Source organism: Schistocerca gregaria, chromosome 10 (genome assembly GCF_023897955.1).
Source record: "Schistocerca gregaria isolate iqSchGreg1 chromosome 10, iqSchGreg1.2, whole genome shotgun sequence".
Taxonomy (NCBI): domain Eukaryota; kingdom Metazoa; phylum Arthropoda; class Insecta; order Orthoptera; family Acrididae; genus Schistocerca; species Schistocerca gregaria.
This window is the reverse complement of record NC_064929.1, coordinates 74,105,362-74,131,499: the sequence shown is the minus strand read 5'-3', so window position 1 is coordinate 74,131,499 and position 26,138 is coordinate 74,105,362. Positions and strand designations below refer to the sequence as shown.

The 26,138-nt window shown below is 46.9% G+C and overlaps 1 protein-coding gene across 1 annotated transcript in view; it reads left to right on the top strand.

The window, feature by feature from the left end:
* LOC126293593 (histone-lysine N-methyltransferase 2D-like) overlaps positions 1–26,138 on the top strand; it is a 435,002-nt gene that overhangs the window by 306,164 nt on the left and 102,700 nt on the right. The window contains exon 4 of the mRNA XM_049986869.1: positions 14,113–14,254. Within this exon, the coding sequence (XP_049842826.1) occupies positions 14,113–14,254 (142 nt within the window). The remainder of the gene's footprint in view (positions 1–14,112; positions 14,255–26,138) is intronic.

Genomic DNA, 26,138 nt, shown 5'->3' with positions numbered 1-26,138 from the left:
GTCCGAACAGGCGTTGGAAGGCCCAACGGTACCGACCGGCCGCCGTGTCATCCTCACCACAGGCGTCACTGGATGAGGATATGGAGGGGCATGTGGTCAGCACACCGCTCTCCCGGCCGTATGTCAGTTTACGAGACCGGAGTCCCTGTTTCTCAGTCAAGTAGTTCCGCAGTTTTGCTCATAAGGGCTGAGTGCACCCCGCTCGCCTACAGCCATCATATGACATATTTTGGGGAATTCATTATTAAGAGAAAAGGAATCAGTGCACAAAAGGCTGTAATCAGAATAACAGCTGGAGCCCAACCAAGATCACCTTGCAGACATTTATTTAAGGAACTAGGGATATTCGCAGTTTCCAGAACATATATTCACTTACGAAATTTATTGCTAATAACCCATCCCAACTCAAAAATAATAGTAAAGTGCTTAGCTACAACACGAGAAGAATTCACTATTCTGGGTTAAATCTGACTTTGGCACATTAAGTGATGCATACTGCTGCCACAAAAATCTTTGGTCATTTACCAAGTAGCAGTCTCACAGATAGCCAACCAGCATTTAAAAACAAATTAAAATAATTTCTGAATGACAAATCCTTCTGCTCAATTGGTGAATTTTTTAGATACGAAGTAGTAATTGTAAAAAAGAAAGAAAATAATAGTATTGCGTAAAGAAGCCTTGTTTTAAACTGACACGTTCCAAATCATTGCGAAACGTCGTACTCGTGGTCTGTAGAGCAAGTATTAATGTGATGAGTGTACCGCCCGGCCGGGTGCAGTCTGCAGGGCACGTGTTTCCAGCCGCGGCCAGTGAAGGCCAGCGGTCAAGGTCACAGTGCGCGTCTCGCCTCGTAAACAAAACCTGTGTACTCGCGGAAACTCGCAAGAGCCGCGCCGGACCGAAAAAACCTCACCCTACGTCCAACGCGGAAGTCAGCATTGCACTCTGTATCCGTCCGGGTTTGTTGTTACAAATAGGACTTTCCCTCCTACGTCCCGTCGAGGGCAGACGCGTACTATCATCATCTTCATCAGACATCTGTAGGCTGCTATTGGATATATACGAGGGGCGTCTGAAAAGTCCGTGCAAAAATAAAAATTACTTACGAGTTTGGGGTAAACCTTTTTTATTTTTCGATATAGTCAGCTTTTAGATTTATACACTTCGTCCAACGCTGTTTTAACTTGTTGATCCATTCCGAATAATAGGAATTGTCCAAGTCTGCAAAATAGCTATTAGTTGCTGCAATCACTTCCTCATTTGAATAAAATCTTTGTCCCACCACCCATTTCTTCAAATTCGGGAAGAAATAGTAGTCTTAGAGAGCCAAGTCTGCAGAACAGGTGGGGACGTGAAACGAGTTGGAATCTTATTTCCATTAATTTTGCGGCCACTCCTGCTGAGGCGTGTACTGGTGCATTGTCGTGATGGAAAAGGACTTTTTTGCGGCCCAATCGCCGGCGTTTTTCTTGCAGCTCGGTTTTCAGACGATCCAATAACTATGAATAATAGTTTTATACTTTTACAGATAATGTTTAATCACCACACGTTCTTTTTCGGTCCTTTTTTGAGTCAATGGACTTCCTTGATTCACGCGAATGCCAAACACAAAGAAATAGATCAGTATGGCTGAAATTTGGTGCGCGTTCTTTCCATAGATGCTAATAACTGAACATGACTGCGATACGCGCCAGTGGTGCCATCTCTCGGAATTTGCACGTACTTTTCAAACGCCCCTCGAACTACCTGATCAGAAGTATAGGGACACCTCTATGTCATGCGGTTTAAGTGGCCACTGGATGTCCGGAGAGGCGAACCCGCCAGTATAAAAGGAGGCGGGGAGTGTTGTGTTGTCAGCAGTGAACATGAGCAGCAGGGCACGTTCGAACGGAGAAGTTGTCCCGGGCTGGAGAGACGTATGGCCCTCAAACCGTGTCAGGCGAGGCCAGAGGGACAGAGTAGCCGTCGTGTCCGGCCGGCGGTAAAACTTTGATGCGGCCTCCGCGCAGCGCAGAGACGCGACAGCGACAGCGACAGCACGGGGACAGCGGCGCTGCTGGGCTGGCTTATTCAGCGCCTGTCCGGCTGTCCGTCGCTCTGCCGGCCAGCTGCTGGAGCACCGACCCAAGTCTGCTCATAGTAGGGAGAGCTCGTGGTCACATACGCAGGTGATCTGCGGGTGTACACACAGCTTGTGGCATTTAGGCCCCACATTGACCAATATTTTGCTAGATGCAGTCTAGAAAAGGCTTGGAGTGCTGTACGCCAGCAAGCAGTTTGGATAAATAGCAGTCCCTTTCCTGTTAAAGGACAAGTAGTCACGGAGCGTGTAAACGCAGACACAAGCAAGTGCTGTACATTAGAGCAGACACAGAGTACGGTGAATGACACTGCGGAACTTGGCGACAAAAGCATACACTATGTGATCAAAAGATGCGGACATCTGGCTGAAAATGACGAACAAGCTCGTGGCGGACTCCATCTGTAATGCTGGAATTCGATATGGTGTTGGCCCACCCTTAGCCTCGATGACAGCTTCCACTCTCGCAGGTGTACGTTCACTCAGGTGCTGGAAGGTTTCTTGGAGAATGGCAGACCATTCTTCCCGAAGTGCTGCACTGAGGAGAGGTATCGATGTCGGTCGGTGAGGCCTGGCACAAAGTCGGCGTTCCGAAACAACCTACAGGTGTTCTCTAGGTTCACAAATGGTTCAAATGGCTCTGAGCACTATGGGACTTAACATCCATGGTCATCAGTCCCCTAGAACTTAGAACTAGTTAAACCTAACTAACCTGAGGACATCACACAACACCCAGTCATCACGGGTGTTCGCAGGATTCAGGCCAGGACTCTGTGCAGCCCAGTCCATTACAGGGATGTTATTGTGGTGTAACCACTCCGCCACAAGCCGTGCATTATGAACAGGTGGTCGGTCGTGTTGAAAGATGCAATCGCCATCACCACCGCCTCCGAATTTTACTGTTGGCACTACACACGCTGGCAGATGACGCTCACCGGGCATTCGCCATATCCTCACCCTGCCATCGGATCGCCACATTCTGTACCGTGATTCGTCACTCCACACAACGTTTTTCCCACTGTTCAGTCATCCAATGTTTACGCTCCTTGTACCAAGCGAGGCATTGACTGGAGTGATGTGTTGCTTATGAACAGCCTCTGGACCATGAAATCCAAGTTTTCTCACCTCCCGGCTAACTGTCATAGTACTTGCAGCGGATCGTGATGCAGTTTGGAATTCCTGTGTGATGGTCGGGATAGATGTCTGCCTATTATTACAAATTACGACCCTCTTCAACTGTCGGCGGTCTGTGTCAGTCAACAGACGAGGTCGGCCTGTACGCTTCTGTGCTTTACGTGCCCCTTCACGTTTCCACTTCACTATCACATCGGAAGCAGTGGACCTAGGGATGTTTAGCGCTGGTGTCAACGGAGAAATTGAACCGAGTACTTTTTTTTAAACGAAGCGTATACTTTTTATAACTGCATTGGATAGTTCTTGAGAAGACAATCACAGTGATATAGCGTTTGGTAATGATGACGTTGAAATCTGTCGTAAAATAAATCGAGAAATGTTCTATAATTTGAGCGTACTGAGGCCGGAAACGGCATTTGCGGTGCAAACACCGCGAAGCAGAGCTCTCGTGCTAGGCTGTGTCAGAATGTCAACACATTTGCGTGTTTACCTGTCTGCACTGCAGGCTGCTCATCTGTGCTTGAATGTTCGTTGCGTGCAGACATGTACACCAATGAGGAGAAATTCTATTTATTACTTTTAGGGGGGGTGTAAACGAAATGCCGTAATAACAGTCCAGCGGTATAGAGCTATCTATCCGTATCGCCAGTGTCCGAAGCGCAGGCAGTTGCACAAATAATTAAGAGCCTGCTTGAACGTCAAAAGGAGGACAAGGAAAAAGGTTTGCGACTGACAGAGAACACGAAGAAGCTGATCTGGCTCCGACGCTAATGAATCCCCATAGTGCTACGAGACACATTGCCAAGTAGTGTGGTATCAGCCAGACGAGTGTCACTCGCATCCTTCATCCCTGTGTGTGTCAACCACATCAGACACTCGAAGACTGTGATTTCGAACGTCGTGCAGAATTTTATCGGTTTGCCCTTCAGAAACTAAGAGGCTATGTTTTTTCACCGTGTGCTATTTACCGGAGGGGCAAATTTTACTAACCACGCTAATGTAAATTTGCATAACATGCATTACTGGGCAGCCGAAAATCCACACTGGCTTCGTCAGGTGCAACCTCAAACTCCGTGGAGCCTAAACATATGCTGCGGCATAGTAAATTACACTGTGAGACCTTTTATCATCTCAGGCATTCTAAATGGATATTCGTAAGCACGCTTTCTGACGAAAATTCTGCCGGTTCATCTAAAAGAGGTAATACAGGATATTCGAGAGTGTATGTGGCTGCAACACGATGGCTGTCCAGCTCACTTGCCCCGTTTTGCAACGCAAATACTGAATGAGAACTTTCGTGGACGTTGGATAGTACGAAATTTTGTTGTCAAATGGCCTGTGGAGTCCCCCGATTTGACTACGTTAGATTTCTCTCCTGGGGAGCACTCAAAGACACAGTCTATGACGAAGTGCCAACTGTGCCAGACGATATGTGTCGCCGAATCGCCACTTCGTGCTCTACCATATCATCCACTGTAATTACATCTGTTCATCGTTCCTTCCAAAGGCGATTGCAAATATTACTTTCAGCACATGGTCAACAGCTTGAACACGCGCTTGAATGAAGGATAAAGTAATTTGTTTTGAAGACAAAATCCTACGTTACGTGATATGGGTGGTTACAAAATCGTGGTTACTAAACTGTTTGTTTCACGTACGTGTGTACGAAATTGCATTGCAATGTCAAATGAGCCAACAGCATGTATTGCACGTAGCCCATGAAACTGTCATTATGCGGTTCCGTTCATCTTGAAACGACGTTTCGTTAAGAAAAATATTTATTTTGCGGTGTACAGGTTGTCACCAAAGTATTTTTAATAAAATGTTTAGTTCAATGAATGTATCCCGTACGTTATAATTTAGAGCAATGTAGGTAGAGACAGTTGTCCGACAGGATGTATTTTACCGCGAACAAGGGAAACTTCCCCTTCCCATCCCCCCCCCCCCCCCCATCCCGTTTCAGATTTATTTCCAAAATGGCCCAGTGAGTATTCCGTCAAAGACTGAACAGAGATCAAACATAAAGGCAATAAGAAGGTGTTCTGAACAGTGGAAAAAAAAACTATCCGTCCAGTCATTGAAATGTCTCTTCTCCTTCTGTAGTTCTGTAAATTGTCATACTGTAAATTGTTTATAGAATATGAGTCATGTCGCAGGAATATAATAGCGTCCCAAGTAAATTTGCTAAATATTGACAGCAGGCGAGATGCCGCATAGACCTCTCACAGAAATGAAAACAACTACTACACGGGTGTGAACTCTGTCGCAACATAGGGATTCAAGAGTCAAAACTTCCAAAACGGAACGCAAGAGTCATAACATGCAATACTCGTATGGAAGAAACAGGATGTGCGTACGCCTGGAGGTCCCTCCCTTACACTTGGCTGTAGCAAACGGACGCTGCACCACGGCACAGACATAAATTTGAATACAGCGGACAGATACGTCAATGACCGGACGGGCAGTTCATAATTTTGTTACAAATGAATGCGGCATGCGGGGCATTTGAACACGGATCGCTCCCGTCGCAGCCCAGCACTGTAGCCACAGGGCCACGACGAATTGCCTAATCAGATCTGCTCGATGTTTCGCATATTGAGCTTGGACCGTCCACTGTTTCCACTTTGCTTCTTTTTTCACAGTTCAGTACACCTTCCTCCTGTTTACATGCTTGATCTGTGTTCAGTTTTTGGCGTGCTGTCCACTCGTCCATCTTACTACTGAATCTGAGGGGTGCGATGGGGAATTCCCCTAGTTAGAAGCACACAGTCACGTACAGGAAAGGAGATGTCAAATGTTCCTTCTGGCATTTAGATATCTAATACAGTAGTTGCTTTGTGCAGCCCATAAGAGATCTGTATGTTTGGAGAATAAACGATTTCTCTGTTCCAGCTCACGTAAATCTGGGAGAATACACGAATGTGGAATAGTTTTCTTAATCCCTATGTAATACGATAGATTCTAACTTATGTCGTATTTACATATTCAACATTCGAACGGAACCTGCATCTAGGTCGTAAGTTAGTTCAAGGGAAAATGAAGCTTTATTCTCGTAGCGCAGGCCTACCTTGCGGTATACAACTACGCAGTCTTGTCCGAGACGCCTGCTTGGCAGTGTTTGCACCGCAAATATCGTTTCCGGCCACCGTGCTCTCATATTCTAGGACATTTCACGATTCTTTTACGACAGGTTTCAACGTCAACATTAATAAACGCTATGTCACTGTAATTGTCTTCTCAAGAGCTAACGAATGCAGTTATAAAAAGTATACGGTTCATTGTAAAAAAAAAAGTTCAATATTTCAGATGATACCTGTGCTAAAAACATTAACCAAACAAAAGAAGGTACGTGCCCCTCGATGCTCAACATTTGCCGAAAACCGCATTTCGATATGTATAACCGTTCTCGAAATAAAAGGGTCGTTACGTCTTCCGTGACTGACCCTCTATGCCTATGCATTTTAAAGATACACCCCCTATGCTATTTCTCTACATAATCGCCACTCAAACTGAGGCACTTATCACGCCGCGGCACAAGTTTTTCAATACTGTTTCTGTAGAAATATACCGCCTTCAGTTGCAACCGCTGGTTTATACTGGCATCCATTTCAGCGCCAGCATCGAAGCAACGTGTTGAGACCCACGTCTTCATTGCTGGGAAAAGGCGGTAGTCGCTCGGCGCCAAATCCTGGCTTCATGGTCGCTGATCAAACAACCCATCCTTCCAAGACCCCGCCGGAGCTCGTGGGTACGATTTTCCGCGAGTGGACGTGCGTTGTGTGAGGGAAAAAAAATACTTTTATGCTAAGCGCTCCCCGACACTTGTTTTGTGTCACCTGGCTTATCTTTGTCAGTGTTTGACAATACCTCTGCTAGTAAACTGTCGCACATTCAAGGAAATCGGAACCGCGGGGTGTAGCCGCCTTGCCACGGTTCGCGCTGCTCCCGAGGCGGAGTTTCGATTCGTCCCTCAGCCGTGTGCGTGTGTGTGTGTGTGTGTGTGTGTGTGTGTGTGTGTGTGTGTGTGTGTGTGTGTGTTGCCCTTAGCGTAAATTTTAAACGAAATCGTTGAGGATAACACCCTTGGTGTCCCAAAACATAGTAGCCAAAATCTTTTTTGCTGACAGCGTTTGCGAACTTTTCTTGGGAGAATTTGTGGGTCCCCATTCCATCTGCTGCCAATTTGTTTCATAATTGACAATCTTCACCCCAGTTACGATACGATTGATGACTTTGTTACCGTTTTTTTCGTAAATTTCGAGGAAGTCAGTGCCGAGCCGGTCTGTTTTTTTGTGGTCTTCCGTTAGCATTTGGCAGCCCCTTAGGACAAAATTTATGGTAACCGAGCTTTTCAATCACAATTTAATTCACCAAGTTCAGTGAAATTTGGGGAAAACATTGCGAAAGTTCCGTGACAGTGAAACGACGATCATGAATTTTGTCGCTGATTTTCATCACCAGTTCGTCACTCAAAAGGGTAGGCTTAACACTGCAGTCGTCATCGCGAACACGGGTACGCCATTTTTAAAATGTTTTGTATGTCCGTCCATTTAGCAGGAGGTCTCTGGGACGACGGCCGTTTACTATCGTGACAAAAACACCTACAGCCGTCCTTATGATTTTATTTTGTCGCTACCAGTTTCGATGCTTCGTTGCGTCACCTTCAGGCTGTTTTTGATGCGGTACTGGTTGATATGATCCCCATGCTTGACGGTTGGAGTGCTAACACATTATCTGCGTATCCAGTAATGCTGGCAACTGATGAGTTAAGCATGGGGATCATATCAATCTGTACCGCATTAAAAACAGCCTGAAAATGACGCAGTGAAGCGTTGAAACTGGCAGCGACGAAATAAAATTATAAGAACGGCTGTACGTGTTTTCATTTTTCTCACAGTTTTTAAAATCGGTGCACCACTGCCTCACTCGGGTTTCACTCGTTATTCCTTTTCCGTACAGATCACAGAGGTCGCGATAAATTTCGATGGGTTTGTAGTTTTTTGCCAACAAAAACCTAATCACAAAACGCACTTGACAAGTGGCGGGATTTCCTACTGCAGAGCACGTTTTAACAAGTAAAGTAGCAGAGACAGAGATCACACGCTACTACCGCTGGAAGCGTACTGAGTGTCGCAGTGTTCATGGCACCAAGGTGACGGCTGTAGCCCCGCCCACAGCGCCCAAAACGTCTCTTACTTTCTCGATAGCCCTCGTATTTTGTCTGACCTCGCTTACCTGCCTCACCTTGCATGCGGCACACCGTCGATGACATGGGAAGCATGGGTCGTGCTGAAACGTGCTAGTGGTGAATCAGACCAGTATTACTGCTGATGATGGCGGGTTGATCTGCCGAGACGGCGTTCACGAATGGGCCGGTAGGAATAGAGATGACGCAGCCACCGCCGCACACCGTACGCAGTGTAGTTGTGGATGCAGAGGAGGCGGCCACCGTGTAGAACCTCGGTTGCTTCTGGCGCTCGATACTCTTGCGGCCGCTGGCGGCTAATTGAAAAAGTTAATTGCTACCGAAAAATCTCGTTAACAGTAAATTAAAATTCGCTCGTGTAGCTGTTTGTGGCGTGCTGCACAGTCTGAATGTCGGCTGTATCTCACTCGTACGCCAGAGCTGTGGCGGCTGATGCTTTCTCTTTGCTTCAGCCCTTTAAACTGTAATGTCGGAAAGGTTGACAATTCCTGAAGCTGTACGCGTCAGGTGTTGGGAGATCTTTTTATGTAGCTTTGGTTTATTGAACTATACTGTAAACAGCTTTGCACAGATACACTGACGTAAAAGAAACAAGTCGCAACATGAGACACGAGTCCGATATTTATCAAACTTTATGGCGATGTTCGTCATATAGAATGTATTGAATGATTAAACTTTTTTCCATTCAGAACTGACGTCCATCATCGTCAACATGAATATGAGAGATAATCACCACAGGAACAGATGCACTTATCATAGTCAGTATGACGTGTCACACCCGTTATCACTATTGTATTTGCTGTGGCATAGAAGCAAACAACGTCCGAATGTCATATTGAGGATCTTGAAGGCAGTTCATTGATAGCTCGTCGCTCTGGTTGAAGTATACGTCTCCACGTTGCACCTACGGATGACAAATCGGGGGGACACTTCACAAGGCGTTTTGGTGTGAACAGCAGTGTGAGATCCAGCGTTAACGTGCTGGAATATGTAATTTGGCAGCTTGGTCTTCAGGGGTATGACAACAGGGTTTACAGTTCTTGTTTTATACTGTCGAACATTCAGCTTCCCTGCGGCAATTATCAAATCAGCTGTGTTGTTATATGCAGTAGCCCCTTTACCAGCCCGTCTGCGAACACCTTGGAACGGAGAGAGGTTGCGCCGTGTTCGGCACACCGGGCTCCCATTCGGGAAGACTGTGGTTTAGATCCCCGTCCGGCCATCCAGATAAAAGTTTTTCATGCTTTCCCTAAAACATCCCAGACATTGCGGGGATGGTTCCTTTGTAAGAGTCACGACCTATTTAGAATAACCCTTCAGAGGCCCGGAAGAGTGCCGCCATGACTTCATCGGTTGAGGGCGCGGCTTTGAACGTTTTCCTCGGAGGAGAGGTTGTGCGGCACCACGCAATGGATTGCTGCTTTGTTTCCGGTTCGATGTGATGAATGCATATTACGTCTCCTTTGACGATGTTCGATCAAATGTTCTCACGTTGAGCCTCGTAACGCGAAACCAATGCCGCAAGGTTTGAGGCGCCATGCACGGATTACGCGGCCCCACCCGCCGGAGGTCCGAGTCCTCCCTCGGGCATGTGTGTGTGTGTGTGTTGTTTTTCGTATGAGTTAGTTTAAAGTAGTGTGTAAGTCTAGGGACCGATGAGCTCAGCAATTTGGTCCCTTAGGAATTCACTCACATTTGAAAAATGGTTCTAAGCACTATGCCACTTAACATGTGAGGTCATCAGTCCCCTAGACATAGAACTACTTAAACGTAACTAACCTAAGGACATCACACACACCCGTGCCCGAGGCAGGATTCGAACCTGCGACCGTAGGGGTTGCGCTGTTCTAGACTGTAGCGCCTAGAACCGCTCGGCCACAGCGGCCGGCTACACGCATTTGAACATTTGATGGGAAGCAATTTCGCAGAGATAGTCCTTTCTGCTCTTTGCGGTCTCCTATTAGGCAGCGGGGAACCCAGCGGACACAAACCTTTGAGTATCCCAATTCCCGGACGAGTGTGTGAGCACTACTAACAAAGACGCCCTGTTGTGCAGCGAGGCATTTGATTGTGATCCGTCGAAACCTCGAATGAGTGTGCCCGCACGTTCCAACATTGCAGGAGTCAGAGCTGTGTGTGGCCGGCCGGCCGCCACATGGGAGTTCTGACAGGTTTGCGCGTACTTGTTGCGATGATGACAGACGCCTCGCCCAACGACTCACTGTGCTTTTGTCCAGTGCCAATTGTCCGTAGACATTCTGCTAGCGCGTATGAATATCTTCGATGCTCTGGTTTTCCGTCAAAAGAAATTCAGGTTTCTCCTTGGAACGCAGACGCCGGTTTCAAGGTTACGTATAATGCTTCCACATATCGGCACTTTGTGAAACTGTGAGGGCTGAAGCCGAAATATTCCACGGTGTCCCACAACAAACTCTGCATTTCTTTTTCAATTGAAATACGCCGAGAAAAAAACGGTGTTGCATTACTTTTTGAGCGCTGCTCGTAACTTCGTGCTCGTACACATCATGGGCGGGTATGTAAATGATTCGACATGCAGTAAACTGTGATGGGCACAGTAGCCATCAGAATGCATAAGTGATGTTCGTGGTGTTGTTTCAGGTCTGATAGGGTAAATAAAAGGGCGCGAATAGCGTCAGATATTATTAGTTGGAGTTGCCGATAGTCGTGTGAAACAGTGTTATCAGCAGCTGCCAGTTCCAAAGGAGACCGGCCGCTGTGGACGAGCGGTTCTAGGCGCTTCAGGCCGGAATCGCGCTGTTGCTGCGGTCGCAGGGTCGAATCGTGCCTCGGGCATGGATGTATGTGATGTCCTTAGGTTAGTTAGGTTTAAATAGTTGTAAGTTCTAGGGGACTGATGACCTCAGATGTTAAGTCCCATAGTGCTTAGAGTGATTTTGATGCACTCATGGTAGTGGGGCATATCCATTCTTAGGACTGGTTTTCGTCGCTCGATTGCCTTTGCTTCATTTTCTTCAGCTAAATTCCCTACGCTGCGTGAGCAACACCAATTGGAGTGTAGATCGCTCTACGCTGCTGCAGATCTACAGAGCCCTTGTTCAATCCCGCCTTGACTATGGGAGTCTGGTTTATGGTTTGGCGGCGTTTACCACTGCAGACTCCGACTAGCGACGGGAGCTTTTAGGAGTAGTCCGGTGACCAGCATACTGGTGGAGGCTGGAGTCCCTCCATTGCAGACCGGCCTTTCACAACTGTACGCACATTCGTAGCTCTGTCGAGCATCCGAATTACCGTCTCCTTTTCCCAGCCACGGCTGTTCATCTCCCGCATCGGCGGCCCAGGTCAGGGCTCACGATTGCGGTTCGCGCCCGATCCCTTCTGTCTGAACTGGAGTCCTTCCCTTTACCACCTATACTCGAGGTCCACCCACATACACCTGCATGGATCTTTGGCACGGGCCTCATGACTCAGTTGACTGGCCCTAAGTACTCAGTTAACCCCGCGGCTCCCCACTGTCACTTCCTCTCGCTTCTTGACATGGCCCAGGGCTCTGAGGTGGTTTACACCGACGGCACGATGGCTTATGGTCCCGTTGGCTTCGCCTGTGTTCAAAGAGGGCGTATTGAACAGCGCTCCTTGCCGTATGGCTGCAGTGTTTTCAGTGCAGAGCTGGCGGCCATGTCCCGTGCTCTTGACCACACCCGCTCTTGCCCTGGCGAGTCGTTTCTTCTGTGTACTGAATCACTGAGCAGCCTACAAGCTGTCGATCAGTGCAACCCTCGCCATCCTTTGGTAGCGACCATCCAGGAGTCCATCTGCGCCCTGGAACGGTCCAGCGTTCAGTGGTGTTCGTGTGGACCCCAGGACACGTCGGCATACCAGGCAATGAACAATCTGACAGGCTGGCCAAACAGGGTAGACGGAAACCGCTTCTGTAGTTGGGCATTTCTGAAACTGACCTGCGTTCAGTATTACGCCGCAAGGTTTTTCGGCTTTGGGAGATCTAATGGTATAACCTTGGTATGCACAACAAACTGCGTGCCATGAAGGAGACTACGAATGTGTGGATGTGCTCCGTGCGGGCTTCTGGCACGGCCTCTGTGGTTCGGTACCGGCTCCGCACTGGCCACGCTTGGCTGACCCACGGCTCTCTCCTGCGCCGTGAAGATCCACCTGTGTCCGTGTGGCGCCCGGTTGACAGCGGTCCACGTTCTGTAGCGATGTCCTACTTCGGCTGCCCTGCGACAAAATCTTTAGCTGACGACACCTCATCAGCTGATTTAGTTTTACGTTTTATACGTGTGTGTGTACCCTTGGTCTCTGATGAACCTTCGCCATCTAGGACAGTGCACTGGGTTTTATTACTTAGCAAGTCTTCGAGCCACTCACATATCGGGAACCGATTCTTTATGCTCAGAACGTCGTTAACAACTGCAGTGATGCTCCGTGCCAAACGCTTTCCGGAAATCTAGGAATATGGAATCTGCCGCTTGCCCTTCATCCATAGTTCGCAGAATATCATGTGAGAAAAACGACAGGCGAGTTTCACACGAACGATGCCTTCTGAAACCGTGTCGACTCGCGGACAGAAGTTTTCCCGTGCTGAAGATAGTGCTCCGCAATTTTGCACTTCCGATACACAGAAGTCGCTTCGGATTTCGCCCTGGGCGAGAGATTCGCAATAAATGCAAGCTAACTGAGGGGCCTGTGCTGCAGTGTAATATTTGTTAAACCGAAAGGGCATTCCACCCGGATCCGGTGACATATTTGCTTTCTAATCCTCACTTGTTCCTCAACGCCAGGGATGCAGTGTGGCCTCCATCCGGGAGGTTACGATGGTCAAACGACGGTATTTTTGTGTGTTTTTGCTGCATGTGACATTTAAAACTGCGGGTTTCCATTTGCTGTCTTCTACTGCCAAACCAGATTGGTCAACGAGTCACTAGTTAGATGGCATAGGTCCGCTAGTGATTTTACGTAGGACCAGAATTTTCTCGGGTTCTCAAAAGCATGCTAAAGTATGGCGGTGACAGTATTATAAGTGCGCGAATTTCTACTGATTTCTCCTGTCGTCATTTGCGTATTCTGCAAGAGCCTTTGCTGCCTCAGCATTTTCCGAATGTCGTTGTCAAATCACGGTGGTGTTTTCCGTCCTTAATCCGCAACCTCTGTACTTACTTCTACAGAGCACGATTTACAACTGTTGTTAGACATTGTCCTCTGTATGTTGGCATTTATTCGCATAAAGCAACAGCAGGTCAATGTGACCTTTAGTACGTTTTGTGAGAGTTTCGGAGTTATACGACACTTGGATATAAAGTTTTTATACTGTACGGCTTTTCGATCCGTGCGGAAATATCGCGTGGAAATGTGTATAGGAATTTTCGTGCAAAAATACCAGTTCCATTTTTTTAGATATTGATTTACATGAAAAAGGTGGGTAAATTTGTATTCCGTTTATGTCATTTGAATTTCCATACAGGGGGAAAGACAGCGCGTATGAAAGTGCTGTTTGCCGCGCGGAGTGACAGCGGCCTGTTACGGTTTGCACCGCTCCTCCCGCCGGAGGCTCGAGTCCTCTCTCGGGCGTGTGTGTGTTTGTTGTTCTTAGCATAAGTTTGTTTAAGTAGTGTGTCAGTCCAGGTGGTCGCACACATTTGTGCGGCTTCGGCCGGCCACAGGTGTCTGGCACTGAGCTCGTGTTTGCCGGCAGGTGTCGACGCGGCCGTCGTCCCCCGAGGCGTGCGACAAGGCGGACGCGCGCTCGGCGTGCCGACACAAACGCAAGGCGCAGCAGCTGCAGCTGCAGCCGGCGGTGCCAGTGGGGGCGGCCGGCGACGCCTCCAGGAAGGCCGGTCAGTACCACCCCCAGCAGCTGGCGCTCGGCCGCGCCGCCTACGGAGCCACGCCTGCAGGTAGCGTCTGCCGAAAACTGTTTCGGCACTCTTTGCAGTAGACCTCTTCAGGACGACTACTTTTCTTCACGTTTCATTCCCGTCCCTGACGGGGAAGGGTCGACCGTTTGAACACTTACATTATTTTCTACTTCAGGGTCATAGAAAGCACAAATTTTACCTTCTGTTTAGTTACATCTACAGGGGAAAGGCAAAATAATGCGAACACCCGTACTTGCTTGGGAATGGTTTATTAATAAGGGGTTGTACCCCCCTTTTTGCCCGTAATACAGCTGCATTTCTTCTTGGCATACTGGTATACAATGATTGTACAGTCTCCAGTAGAGTTCTATGTGTGCACCTCTTTTAACTCCTACAGTGAAGACTGAGGCGGAAATCCACTCCAGAGTCTGCTTTCCAGTACCGCACCCGAGGGTTCGATAGTGCTCAAGGCCGGGGACTGTGCTGACCAGGTTGTTGTTGTTGTTGTTGTTGTGGTCTTCAGTCCAGAGACTGGTTTGATGCAGCTCTCCATGCTACTCTATCTTGTGCAAGCTTCTTCGTCTCCCAGTACCTACTGCAACCTACATCCTTCTGAATCTGCTTGGTGTATTCATCTCTTGGTCTCCCTCCACGATTTTTACCCTTCACGCTTCCCTCCAATACTGAATTGGTGATCCCTTGATGCCCCAGAACATGTCCTACCAACCGATCCCTTCTTCTAGTCAAGTCGTGCCACAAACTCGTCTTCTCCCCAATTCTATTCAATACCTCCTCATTAGTTACGTGATCTATCCACCTTATCTTCAGTATTCTTCTGTAGCACCACATTTCGAAAGTTTATATTCTCTTCTTGTTCAAACTATTTATCGTTCATGTTTCACTTCCATACATGGTTACACTCCATACAAATACTTTCAGAAACAACTTCCTCACATTTAATCTATACTCGATGTTAACAAATTTCTCTTCTTCAGAAACGCTTTCCTTGCCATTGCCAGTCTACATTTTATATCCTCTCTACTTCGACCATCATTAGTTATTTTGCTCCCCAAATACCAAAACTCCTTTATTACTTTTAAGTGTGCTGTCTCTGACAGAATTACAAAGTCATCGGCGAACCACAAAGTTTTTATTTCTTCTCCATGGTTTCTAATACCTACTCCGAACTTTTCTTTTGTTTCCTTTACTGCTTGCTCAGTATACAGATTGAATAACACAGGGGAGAGGTTACAACCCTGTCTCACAGCCTTCCCAACCACTGCTTCCCTTTCATGCCCCTCGACTCTTATAACTGCCATCTGGTATCTGTATAAATTGTAAATAGCCTTTCGCTCCCTGTATTTTACCCCTGCCACCTTCAGAATTTGAAAAAGAGTATTCCAGTCAACATTGTCAAAAGCTTTCTCTAAGTCTACAAATCCTAGAAAAGTAGGTTTGCCTTTCCTTAATCTTTCTTCTAAGATAAGTCGTAGGGTCAGTATAGCCTCACGTGTTCCAATATTTCTACAGAATCCAAACTGATCTTCCCCGAAGTCGGCTTCTACCATTTTTCCATTCGTCTGTAAAGAATTCGTGTTTGTATTTTGCAGCTGTGACTTATTAAACTGATAGTTCGGTAAGTTTCTCATCTGTCAACACCTGCTTTCTTTGGGATTGGAATTATATTCTTCTTGAAGTTTGAGAGTATTTCGCCTGTCTGATTCATCTTGCTCACCAGACGGGAGAGTTTTGTCAGGACTGGCTCTCCCAAGGCTGTCAGTAATTGCTGACCAGGTAAGACTGTGCAATTCAGTTGGATGCTCCTCATACCACGATTATACTGTCCTGGTTCTGTGAATGGGTGCATTATCGTTCTGAAATATGGCGTCATTGTTGGGAAACATCATTTGAATCATGAGGTGCACTTGATTACCTAAAATATCACATAATCTTTGGCTGCAACACGGCCTCTGGGAGTAATCATGGGACCAGCAGAATACCATGATATCGCTTTCCACGCCATCACACCTCCACCTTCGTGCTCAACCGTTGGAATCAAGCAGTCAGGATTGTAGGCTTCTTTTGACGTTCTCCAGACGTAAACCCGGCCCTGTCCTGAAAATAACTAAAACGTTGACTAATCGGACCATATAACGTGTTTCCACTAATCAGCCGTCCAGGATACATACGCTTCTTTGCGTTGGTTGCCATCACTAATTGTTTCGGTATAGCAGCTCGTCCATGAATATTCGCTTCACGGAGTCCTCGGCGTACAGTATCGATAGATACGTGGTCTCGAAGATTGCTATTGAGCTCTGCTGTCACTTTAGCCGCTTAGCTTTGTGATGTTTTGACACAATTCGTGTCAGCGTATGACGATCTTTGACATTTAGTTTTGATTTGCGCCCACTATTACGTTTACACGATGATGTCTCTCCATGTTTTGTGTAGGCTGTCATAACTGTTGAAACTGTCGTTCTTGAAACATTCAGTAAGTTGGCTATCTTGGTTACTGATGCCCCACCTATCCGGGTCCCCACCATCTGTCCTCTTTGGAACTCTGTTAGGCTTTTCATTGCACGTCCACCCCGGAATCTGAATGCAAATGCGAAGCGTGCACTACTCGTAAACAATCTGCACTGGCGCCTAGTCCGTGCTGAACTCGCACAGTCCAGCGCGCCACGCGCCTTGCCTGCGTCGAACACCGCCATCCCATGACTATCACTGTTCACATTATTTTGTCTATCCCCTGTAGGTATAAATGCAGGGTGTATGTAGAAACAAATGGAGCGACTAGAGGACAGAGAAAAACGCAAATAAAGCTAATGAACATAGGTCTGGAAATCAGTCGTTTCCCAGATACGAATACCTTATAACAGAGCCCCAAGGGTCCAAACCGCAAATCTGCTCTTGAGAACAAACGCATGACAACAGGAATTCCACGTGGCCACCATTCATGTGAAGGAACGTTTCAGAACGTGTTTACAGTATTGATCTGGATGTCGAACTCCAGCTATCTTGCCTAACTACAATACGGTTGCCACGAAATATCGTAAGAACACACAAAGGAAATATTTTGCTGTTCTGCTGCTTATTATATTGTATATTGACAAAGGGTTCAAAATCATAAATAAGTAAATAATTTTTTATCACGTACAGGCCAACTTTTTTCAAACTACATATTGGCAGCAGACAGAATTTGCAGGGACGCCTTCGACTCTGTGCTCAGAGACCATTGTTTTGCATCCAGGTTGTATAGAGACCACTAATTAAAAACTATCAACAGCGCAGAGTTCATCGACATTATCGATAGGGCTGGAGTACACCAAAGCTTTTAAATATCCACCCACATAAAAACCTAATGGGTTCGAGTAGGAGGACACGGGATGCCACGACAGATACTCTCGCTGTCGAATACTCGTGCTACATATTCTCGAACAACCACATGACAGTGTGACAGCTAACCGACAGCGATGTGTCAGCAGGGAATCAGCAGCAAAAACGTGGCCTTGGACATTCAGTCTTTTTGAACAGTAGCATGACAGCACTTGTGCACGCGTCTTATCAGGGAAACTGTTTCGGGGCCTATATTGATCAGGATTATTTGCTTCCTTTATTCCCCTCTACTCGTCCCTTCCCTTTGTACTTATAAAATACAGAACAAAAAGAGGTCTGATATACTTACGTCCGGAAATGCATGGTTTCCATGCTAGAGACCATTTATTCAATCATACATTGTTACAGAGACTGCGGTCTAATAGGCGCTGCACCATTCAGCCACAGTTACAGTACATATTGAAAATGGCATCATGCGCCTCAACACATGTGTGTACTCTCGGTAGCATGTTCTGTCTCACGCGTTCACATCGGGCAGGCTACATCCGAACAGCGTCAAAGGCAACACGAATACGCTGCTCCAGTGTCTCCACATCTGGAATGGACTCTGCATATACGATGCTTTTGCGATGGCCTCATAAACACAAATCGCACGGGTTAAGATCTGGAGAACGAGCAGGCCATGCAACTGGACCCCATCGTCCGATCCATCGACCAGGGAAACCAAGACTGACAAGCGTGCGGACGTCAACGGCGAAATGGGCTGGACCACCATCACCTAACAGCCACATAAGCCTTCGAATCGTCAGTGGCGCTTCTTCCAGCAGGTGAGGCAAAGTCACCCGCATAGTTCTGGCGTGTTTGGCGACGTGGAAGGGAGACTGGTCTCCAAAATACAGTAGCCAGTTATCCCGGTCCGCTCATTCCGGCTGCACCGATGCTGATGATTCGCTGTCACCATACAATGGGGATTATGCATACTATCCCACAGATGACTGTTATGAAGGATAAAGATACCACTCCGCGTTAAGATGCCCTCATTTGTGAATAGGATGAATGACACAAATCCCGGAATTGTGGTTGCCTGTTGAATAAACTAGTGACAAAACTGCTCCCGATGTGGAAAGTCTGTCGCTAGTAAGCCCTACACGCGCTGTAAGTGATAAGGATAGTAATGTTCCACACGGTCGTCTGGCTTACCCTGTACTAGCGGGCCAACTGCCTGGTACTGTCACGGCGGTCGTTTTTCGCAGTGTTAATCACATTTTCCTCGAAGTCTAGTTTCCGAACATTTCGGGTACGTCCATCATGATTTCCTGCTTCCTGAAACGTCCCTGCCTCAGACAAACGGCGAAACACTGTTACAAACATTGAATACTGTGGTTGTTATGCTCTTTGCCTTTCCGTAAGTAAACACCATATCGGCAAGCTGTCGATTCGAATACGGAATCATTGTGTGCAACGCTGTGTCACATCCACACCGAGGTGAGTCAGCAAGAGAAGTGAATCAGTCACATCATTAATTAGTATGGCAGGAGAGGGCGCTAGGGCATGGCGTATGAGGAACGGTATCACCCTCTAGGAGCAAACCATACATACTGTAACTGGGGCTGCATTGTACAGCGCGTATTAGACCGCAATCTCTGTAACAAAGTATGAGTGAATAAATGGTCTGTAGCATGGAAACCGTGCATTTCCGGACACAAGTTCATTGGACCTTTATTGTTCGGTATCCTCTCATCGACCAATCTCTAGAGTTCGTACACTGCGGAAGTATAATTCAGCATAAAGCATAATTCAGCAACTTCTGGAGCAATATAACTAAATTTCGTACATACACGACTTATTTATTTGTATAATAATACTATGAGAGGAAGATGGTCCTAGTGTTGGGAGTGGGGGTCAAAATGCTGGAACAAACCCGTTTATCTTTCTTTTTAGTATTTAGCTGTCTCGGAATACTACTAAATTGTGGAACGCAATCTGTCACTGCGTCAACCATATCGCGGTGATGAACACTGCAGCGGTGCCAATAATGTTGTCAGCGTGCTTCGGGGCGAAGGATCGTGACACATGGGTGTACACATACACGTGTTTAACGTCCTGTATCCGGGTTAAAAGCTGGTTGCTTCTATAGAATTTACGCAACAGTTCTCGATCAATGTTGCAGTTATCATATACAATTTGTAATTATTAATAAAGTAAAAAAAGATAGCAATTAAATAAGAGTGTTATTGCAGACATAAGGGAAGGAAACCGGAGCAAAGTGCGGAATACATTGTGGCTGGGATGGAGGACGTCATTCTGTTTGAGATACTGTACCTTGTTAGGTTTGGACTAAGATTCTACACCAGACTGTTTCCAGTGAAACTGAACGGTAGTGTAGTGGGTCACTTCTGCTAAGCGAGTGTGGGCCGTGCTTTCTTCCATCAAATGGGCTCTTCTTTTTTTTTTAATTCGTGGGATCTACGGGATGTTATTGTTGAAAGAAGGGGTAACTCGGCCGCAAATAGTGTATCGACTGTGAATGGGGAGAGACTTCAGCACTGGAACCCGGTACACGGTGAGCGGGTGAATGAAAGAGTGTCGGCGGTAGGGAGCGCTTTGTGGCGCTGCCGGATTATGCAGATGCTCGGCGGGCGTGTGTGAACGCCCTGGCCGGCCTTCTCACGGCCCGCGGGCCCGCCGGCAAAAAGCGGCGGCAAAAACCAGCCCCGCATCTGGGCCGGCCGCTTTCTGGGGGCGCGCGCGCCCAGCCTCGGGCCCGATGACTCGTCCGTGACGGCTCTCGGCGCTTGTCTGTCGCGACCGAGTCCATCTGCATAGCCTGCAAACACTGGCATACCAGTATACAAGTTTACACGTGGGGACAACATCGCGTGCACAAGATATAAAAGGGCAGTGGATTGGCGTTGCTATCATTTTCAAGTGGAAAAGGTTTACGACGTGATTGTGGCCGCACGACGGCAATTAAAAGACGTAGGTAGTTGCACCTAGATGCATGGGACATTCCATTTCGGAAATCTTTAGGGAATTCAATATTCCGAGATCCGCCGGCCGAAGTGGCCGAGCGGTTCTAGGCGCTTCAGTCTGGAACCGTGCGACCGCTACGGTCGCAGGTTCGAATCCTGCCTCGGGCATGGATGTGTGTGATGTCCAAAAAGTTAGTTAGGTTTAAGTAGTTCTAAGTTCTAGGGGACTGATGGCCTCAGAAGTTAAGTCACATAGTGCTCAGAACCATTCCGAGATCCACAGCGTCAAGAATGTGCCGAGAATATCCATTTTCCGGCATTACCTCTCACCACAGACAACGCAGTAACGGAAAGCCTTCTCGTAAGGCCACCGAGCGAGCTGGCGCAGTGGTTAGGCACTGGACTCACATTCGGGGGTTCAATCCCGCGGACGGTTCAGTCCCGCGACCGGCCATCCTGAATTAGGTTTTCCGTGATTTCCCTAAATCGGTCCAGGCAAATTCCGGGATGGTTGCTAAGAAAGGGCACGGGCAACTTCCTTCCCTAATCCGATGAGACCGATGACCTCGCTGTCAGGTCTCCTTCCCCAAACAACCCAACCCATTTACGTAGAGTTGTCAGTGCTAACGGATACGCAACACTGCGTTACATAAACGCAGAAATCTGTATAGGACGTATGACGATTATATCCGTAGGGACAGGCTGTGAAATTGTGGGTCAATGGGCTATGCCAGCAACGCCCGACGCGAGTGCCTTTGCTAACAGCACAACATCGCCTGCTGCGCCTCTCCTGGGTTCGTCACCGTTTCTGTTGGTCTCTAGACGTCTGCAAAACCGTAGCTTGATAAGAAAAGTGTCGATTTCAGTCGGTAAGAGTTGATAGTAGGGTTCGAGTGTGGCACAGAACCCACGAAATCGTGGACCCAAGCTGTCAATAAGGACTGTGCAAGTTGTTGGTAGCTCCATAATGGCTTGGGCTGTATTTACATGGAATGGACTGGGTCCTCTGGATGTTGGGCTACTTACAGACCATTTGCAGCTATTCTTGGACGTCATGTTCCCGAAGATTGATGGAATTTTTATGGATGACAATGCGCCATATCACCGGGCCACAGTTGTTCGCGTATGGTTTGAAGAACAATCTGTACAGTTTGAATGATTCGTTTGGCCAACGAGTTCGTCAGACATGATCTATATCGAACATTCACGGGCCGTATTTGAGACGTCATTTCGTGCAAAAAATGCACCGGCAGCACTTGTGGAGCTATGGACGGCTGTAGAGGCAGCATGGCTGAATGCTTCTTCAGAGGACTTTCCAGCGACTTGTCGAGTGCATGCCACGTCGACTTGCTGCAGTACGCCGGGCAAAGGGAGGGCCGACACGATATTAAGATGTTTCCCACAACTTTTGTCGCCTCAGGGTATCATCACCTGCTTCGTAGCGCGTCGCCCCACTTTTGGAACGCGATTCGAAAGCCATTCTGTGCGGCATGTATCCGATATGTCCTCGGCAGGTTCCTAACGGTGTGTGGCACCAATTGCCTAGGCACAGGTCATGTAATTCCTATAAATTCGCCGATTGTTTGTGGACGCAGAGTATGCGCCCGATAGCATCTGTGATGTGTTTTTCCAAGACTAACGTGAGTTCACTATCGTGCTTACCAAAACACTGTAGCACCATTGTAGCAATGTGATGTGCACACTTATCCTACTGGAAGATGCCGCCTTCGTTGGGGTAGACATCACGTATAAAGGGACGCAGGTGGGCCACAGTAATTTTCAGATAGTCCAGTCCTGTCATGGCTGCTTCGTTTATTACCACATATCCTATGGAGTACCAAGTGGATGGCCCCCATAGCATACTGTGCTTCTCTGTCTGCATCCTTGGCACGGTGAAACGTTTTCTGCCGCCGTTGCTCCTGACGGTCACTTATATTGTCAGCAGTGTCAGTTTGTAACATGAAACGTGATTAATGTGACCAGCCTACAAGCTTCTATTGGAATCAGAGCCCTTCTCGATGATTCCTTACCCACTTTGATGGTAACTGATGATGTCGTTGGGTCAACAATATAACACGTGGGGGTCATCTGGTGCATTCAACAATGTGCGTTGAACGGTGCGCTCCGAAATACCTTCGCCTGCACCTACAGATCGCCGGCTATCCTGCTGTAGGGAGCGGTGTAGCCTCGGACCTGCACCTTTTCGTGGCATCAGTGTCCTTCAGTGACTTGCGATGGACGCTGACGACAGTAAGACGCGAGCGGCCGGCGCGCTCCGCCGTGTGCGAGCTGCTCCTTCCCAAGCGCCGACCCTGCACTCTGTTACGCCGGCAGATATCCCCATTTGCGACCCGCATCGTCGCCAGAATAACGTTAAATAAAGAAATCTTTTATTTTGATCGCTAATTGCAAGGAAATGCAATGTTCACGCCAAAAATAAGAAACGTTATGTACATAGAAAATAAAATACTTTTTTACTTCCAGAGATTTAATAGTACTTTAATGTACACAATGTTTTTTCATTTCGCACATTTGTATCAAAATTTTATTCAACTTCATACGAGCAGTAATTGAAAATAAAGTGATGTTATTTTAACAAAAACGTGATTAGATAAACTGTTAATCAACGTGTAATTTATAATATAAATAAAAACAAAGAAAATGTTGCTAATAGCGACCTTAGAATCATACGATTGTAAAACTATTACGGCTGTGCACTCAGGTATTGTAAATGCTTTGTAGTTAGCTGCGCTTGAAAATCTGATATTCGAAGGAGACTTTTATTTGTGCGAGTATTTATTTTTGAGAATTATACTGTAGTACTTCAGGAAACCCATATCCGGACACTCGTCTTTCAAGTGCTGTAAGTACGAAGGTAATGGAAGAGGACGCAGCTAGCTATCCATAAGGCAGCAGATACTTGTTAGCGGTGAGGGCTGCGAATGGCTGCTGCTACGGACACGATGATGGCTCAAGGGGAGCGCATTAGCCGATCGTGATGTATAGAAACAGACGCGGGCAGAACGGCGCAAGGGTTTCTGTGCTAGCGGCAAGGGGGACAAAAAAGCCTTTTCCCGGCGGCAGCCTCTGTCACACGCAACCTGAATGTCCTCAAGGCCGTATAGCAGGCCGCTACTGAATCCGCCGAGCGATGTCTTTCTTGTGACTCGTGAGGCGTAGCCGTGGAGTTTTGTCGGCGGTTTATGTACGCTCCCGCGACCCGACCCGGCTTCGCTAAGTGTCTACGATCGGACGAGTTGTCTGGCGTAGCGATGGTTCACACAAACATTCCTCGTGAATCTCATCCGTTAGTGCACACCGCATCAAAATCCCTACAGTACTTCGTAAGATGAGCCTTCGCATACAGACAGATACGCGATCAGTCGTTTTTTGAATTTCGTACGATTTCTTGTACTAGTTTTCGAGCCACTGCAGGCTCATCATCAGGAACTTGTTTCCTGGATCGTGTGCCGCTAGTCGCTAGGCTCGCGATGCTGGCGAAAATAACGGAAATTTAGGCGTAACTAAAAGCAATATTTACGAAACAAAACAACCACTGTGTAATGACATGTCCTTTGTCTAAACAGCTGCCAGGGGCAATAAGAATTTAATTTTCGGTATTTCACACAGTTACCGATAGTTTGGAAATTCAAAATGCTGTCATAACCTGCTGATTAAGAAGCATAACGTCATATTAAAAGCTTAACACAATAAGACAAGTACTACAGTTAGAAATTTTGTTTGTGTTGAGTCAGCGTAATTGGCGACGCGGAAATACCCGGACTTTATTCATCCAGTATTTGAAAATGAGAACACTTAGCGACTTCCAACAAACTTAACACATGCCGTAATTTAAGTCTTTTACGAAACTCTTGCAAAATGAGGAAACGGAAAAACTTTTTCGCTTACTACAATTTCGCTTGTTTACTACTACTTCCATTCCTAACATAATTTGCAGACAGTATTCACATTGCACGTGCAAAATTATATCCTTAGGAACACATAGTTCAGGGATAAAAATAGATGTTGATTTGCGTGAAAAAAACTAACTCTAACTTAAAATGGGGCGTAAATTGTGCAGGCTATATTTATCCAGTGTTTCCTAATGAGACCACTTCCAAGGAACTTTAAACATAATTTCAAACATATTCTAAATTTTTCTCACTTATATGCTTAACATCAAGTACGTTACACACTTACTCATTTGTAAAGTAAGCTGCCATTTGAAACTGTTTCATAGATGGAAGTACGATTCTTTTTTAAAAAATACTGGTAGGTAAGAAACGCAGCTCAGTATTGGAAGCTGTGGGTCCGTGCATTCGTTGGCAATGTATAAGGGGACCAAAGGAGAACAGATATGTAATATGTACGCTTGTAACTCTGACACTCTTTTATTCATGTAACAACTACACTGACGGAAATTGCAACACCAAGAAGGAGTTGTGCGTCATAAACGAAACTTAGTAGGCTTGTTTCTACATCTGAAAGATGCATACAGGAGCGCCAGTATGAGGATGCAAATCAGGCTTGCTTTACATACACGCTGTAATGACTGTAAGCGTTAGTTACCTTTTGACGTTGGACGTGCTGAGTTGATGTTAGTCAAGAATGCCTTTAAGGCGACAAACATGGCGCTATCAACACATCACTGATTTTGAACGAAGTCGTGTAATAGGCCTACGAGAAGCTGGAAGCTCCTTCTGCAATATTGCAGAAGGGCTTGGCAGGGATGTAGCCACTCCACGTGATTGCTGGCGATCGCGAGAATGTACGGCCGCAAGAAGACCGAGCTCCGGACGGCCACGTGGCACGACCGAGAGGGAAGACCAGAAGTATGGCTCAGGCGCATCAGCAGCAGCAGGCGACGTCTCAAGTGACACAACCAACTGTGTTACCTCAAGGACAGTCCTGAGCCAGGCGCATTACACTGACCCCAAACAACCGCCATTTGTGAGTTCAATCGTGTCAAACGAGACCTCATCAGAGGTCAGAGTGGTTCTGGGTCGGTGCCATAGATGGCCGTCTGTTGCTTAGAAGCCAGTTGAGGGTCTGGAACCAACCTGTCTGCGTGCTAGACACATTGGGCTTACTCCTGGAGTTATGGTCTGGAGTGCGATTCCGTATGACTGCAGCATCACTCTTGTTGTTATCCCACGTACCCTGACTGAAAAACTGTACGTCAATCTGGTGAGTCGACCTGCCGTACTGCCATTCATGAACAGCCTTCCAAGGGGTGTTTTCCGACAGGATAACGCTCGCCTACGTGCCGCTATTGTAACCAGATATCATCAGCTATGACATAGTCGCGTATATGAACAGTGATCCAATTCTGTCAAATGTTTTTTATTCCAGTCTTTGATCACAACATCAATTCTTTTGACGATGACCGGTTACAGTCAGTGATGACCATCCTCAGATCTACAATACAGAAATATATACACCTAATGAGCAGTGTGTCTTTCAAAGCAATATAGTATTACGTATCACAATATACTATCATACAACCAGGGAAATGTACAGATAAAATACATAAAACGTACCTTTTCTACACCATG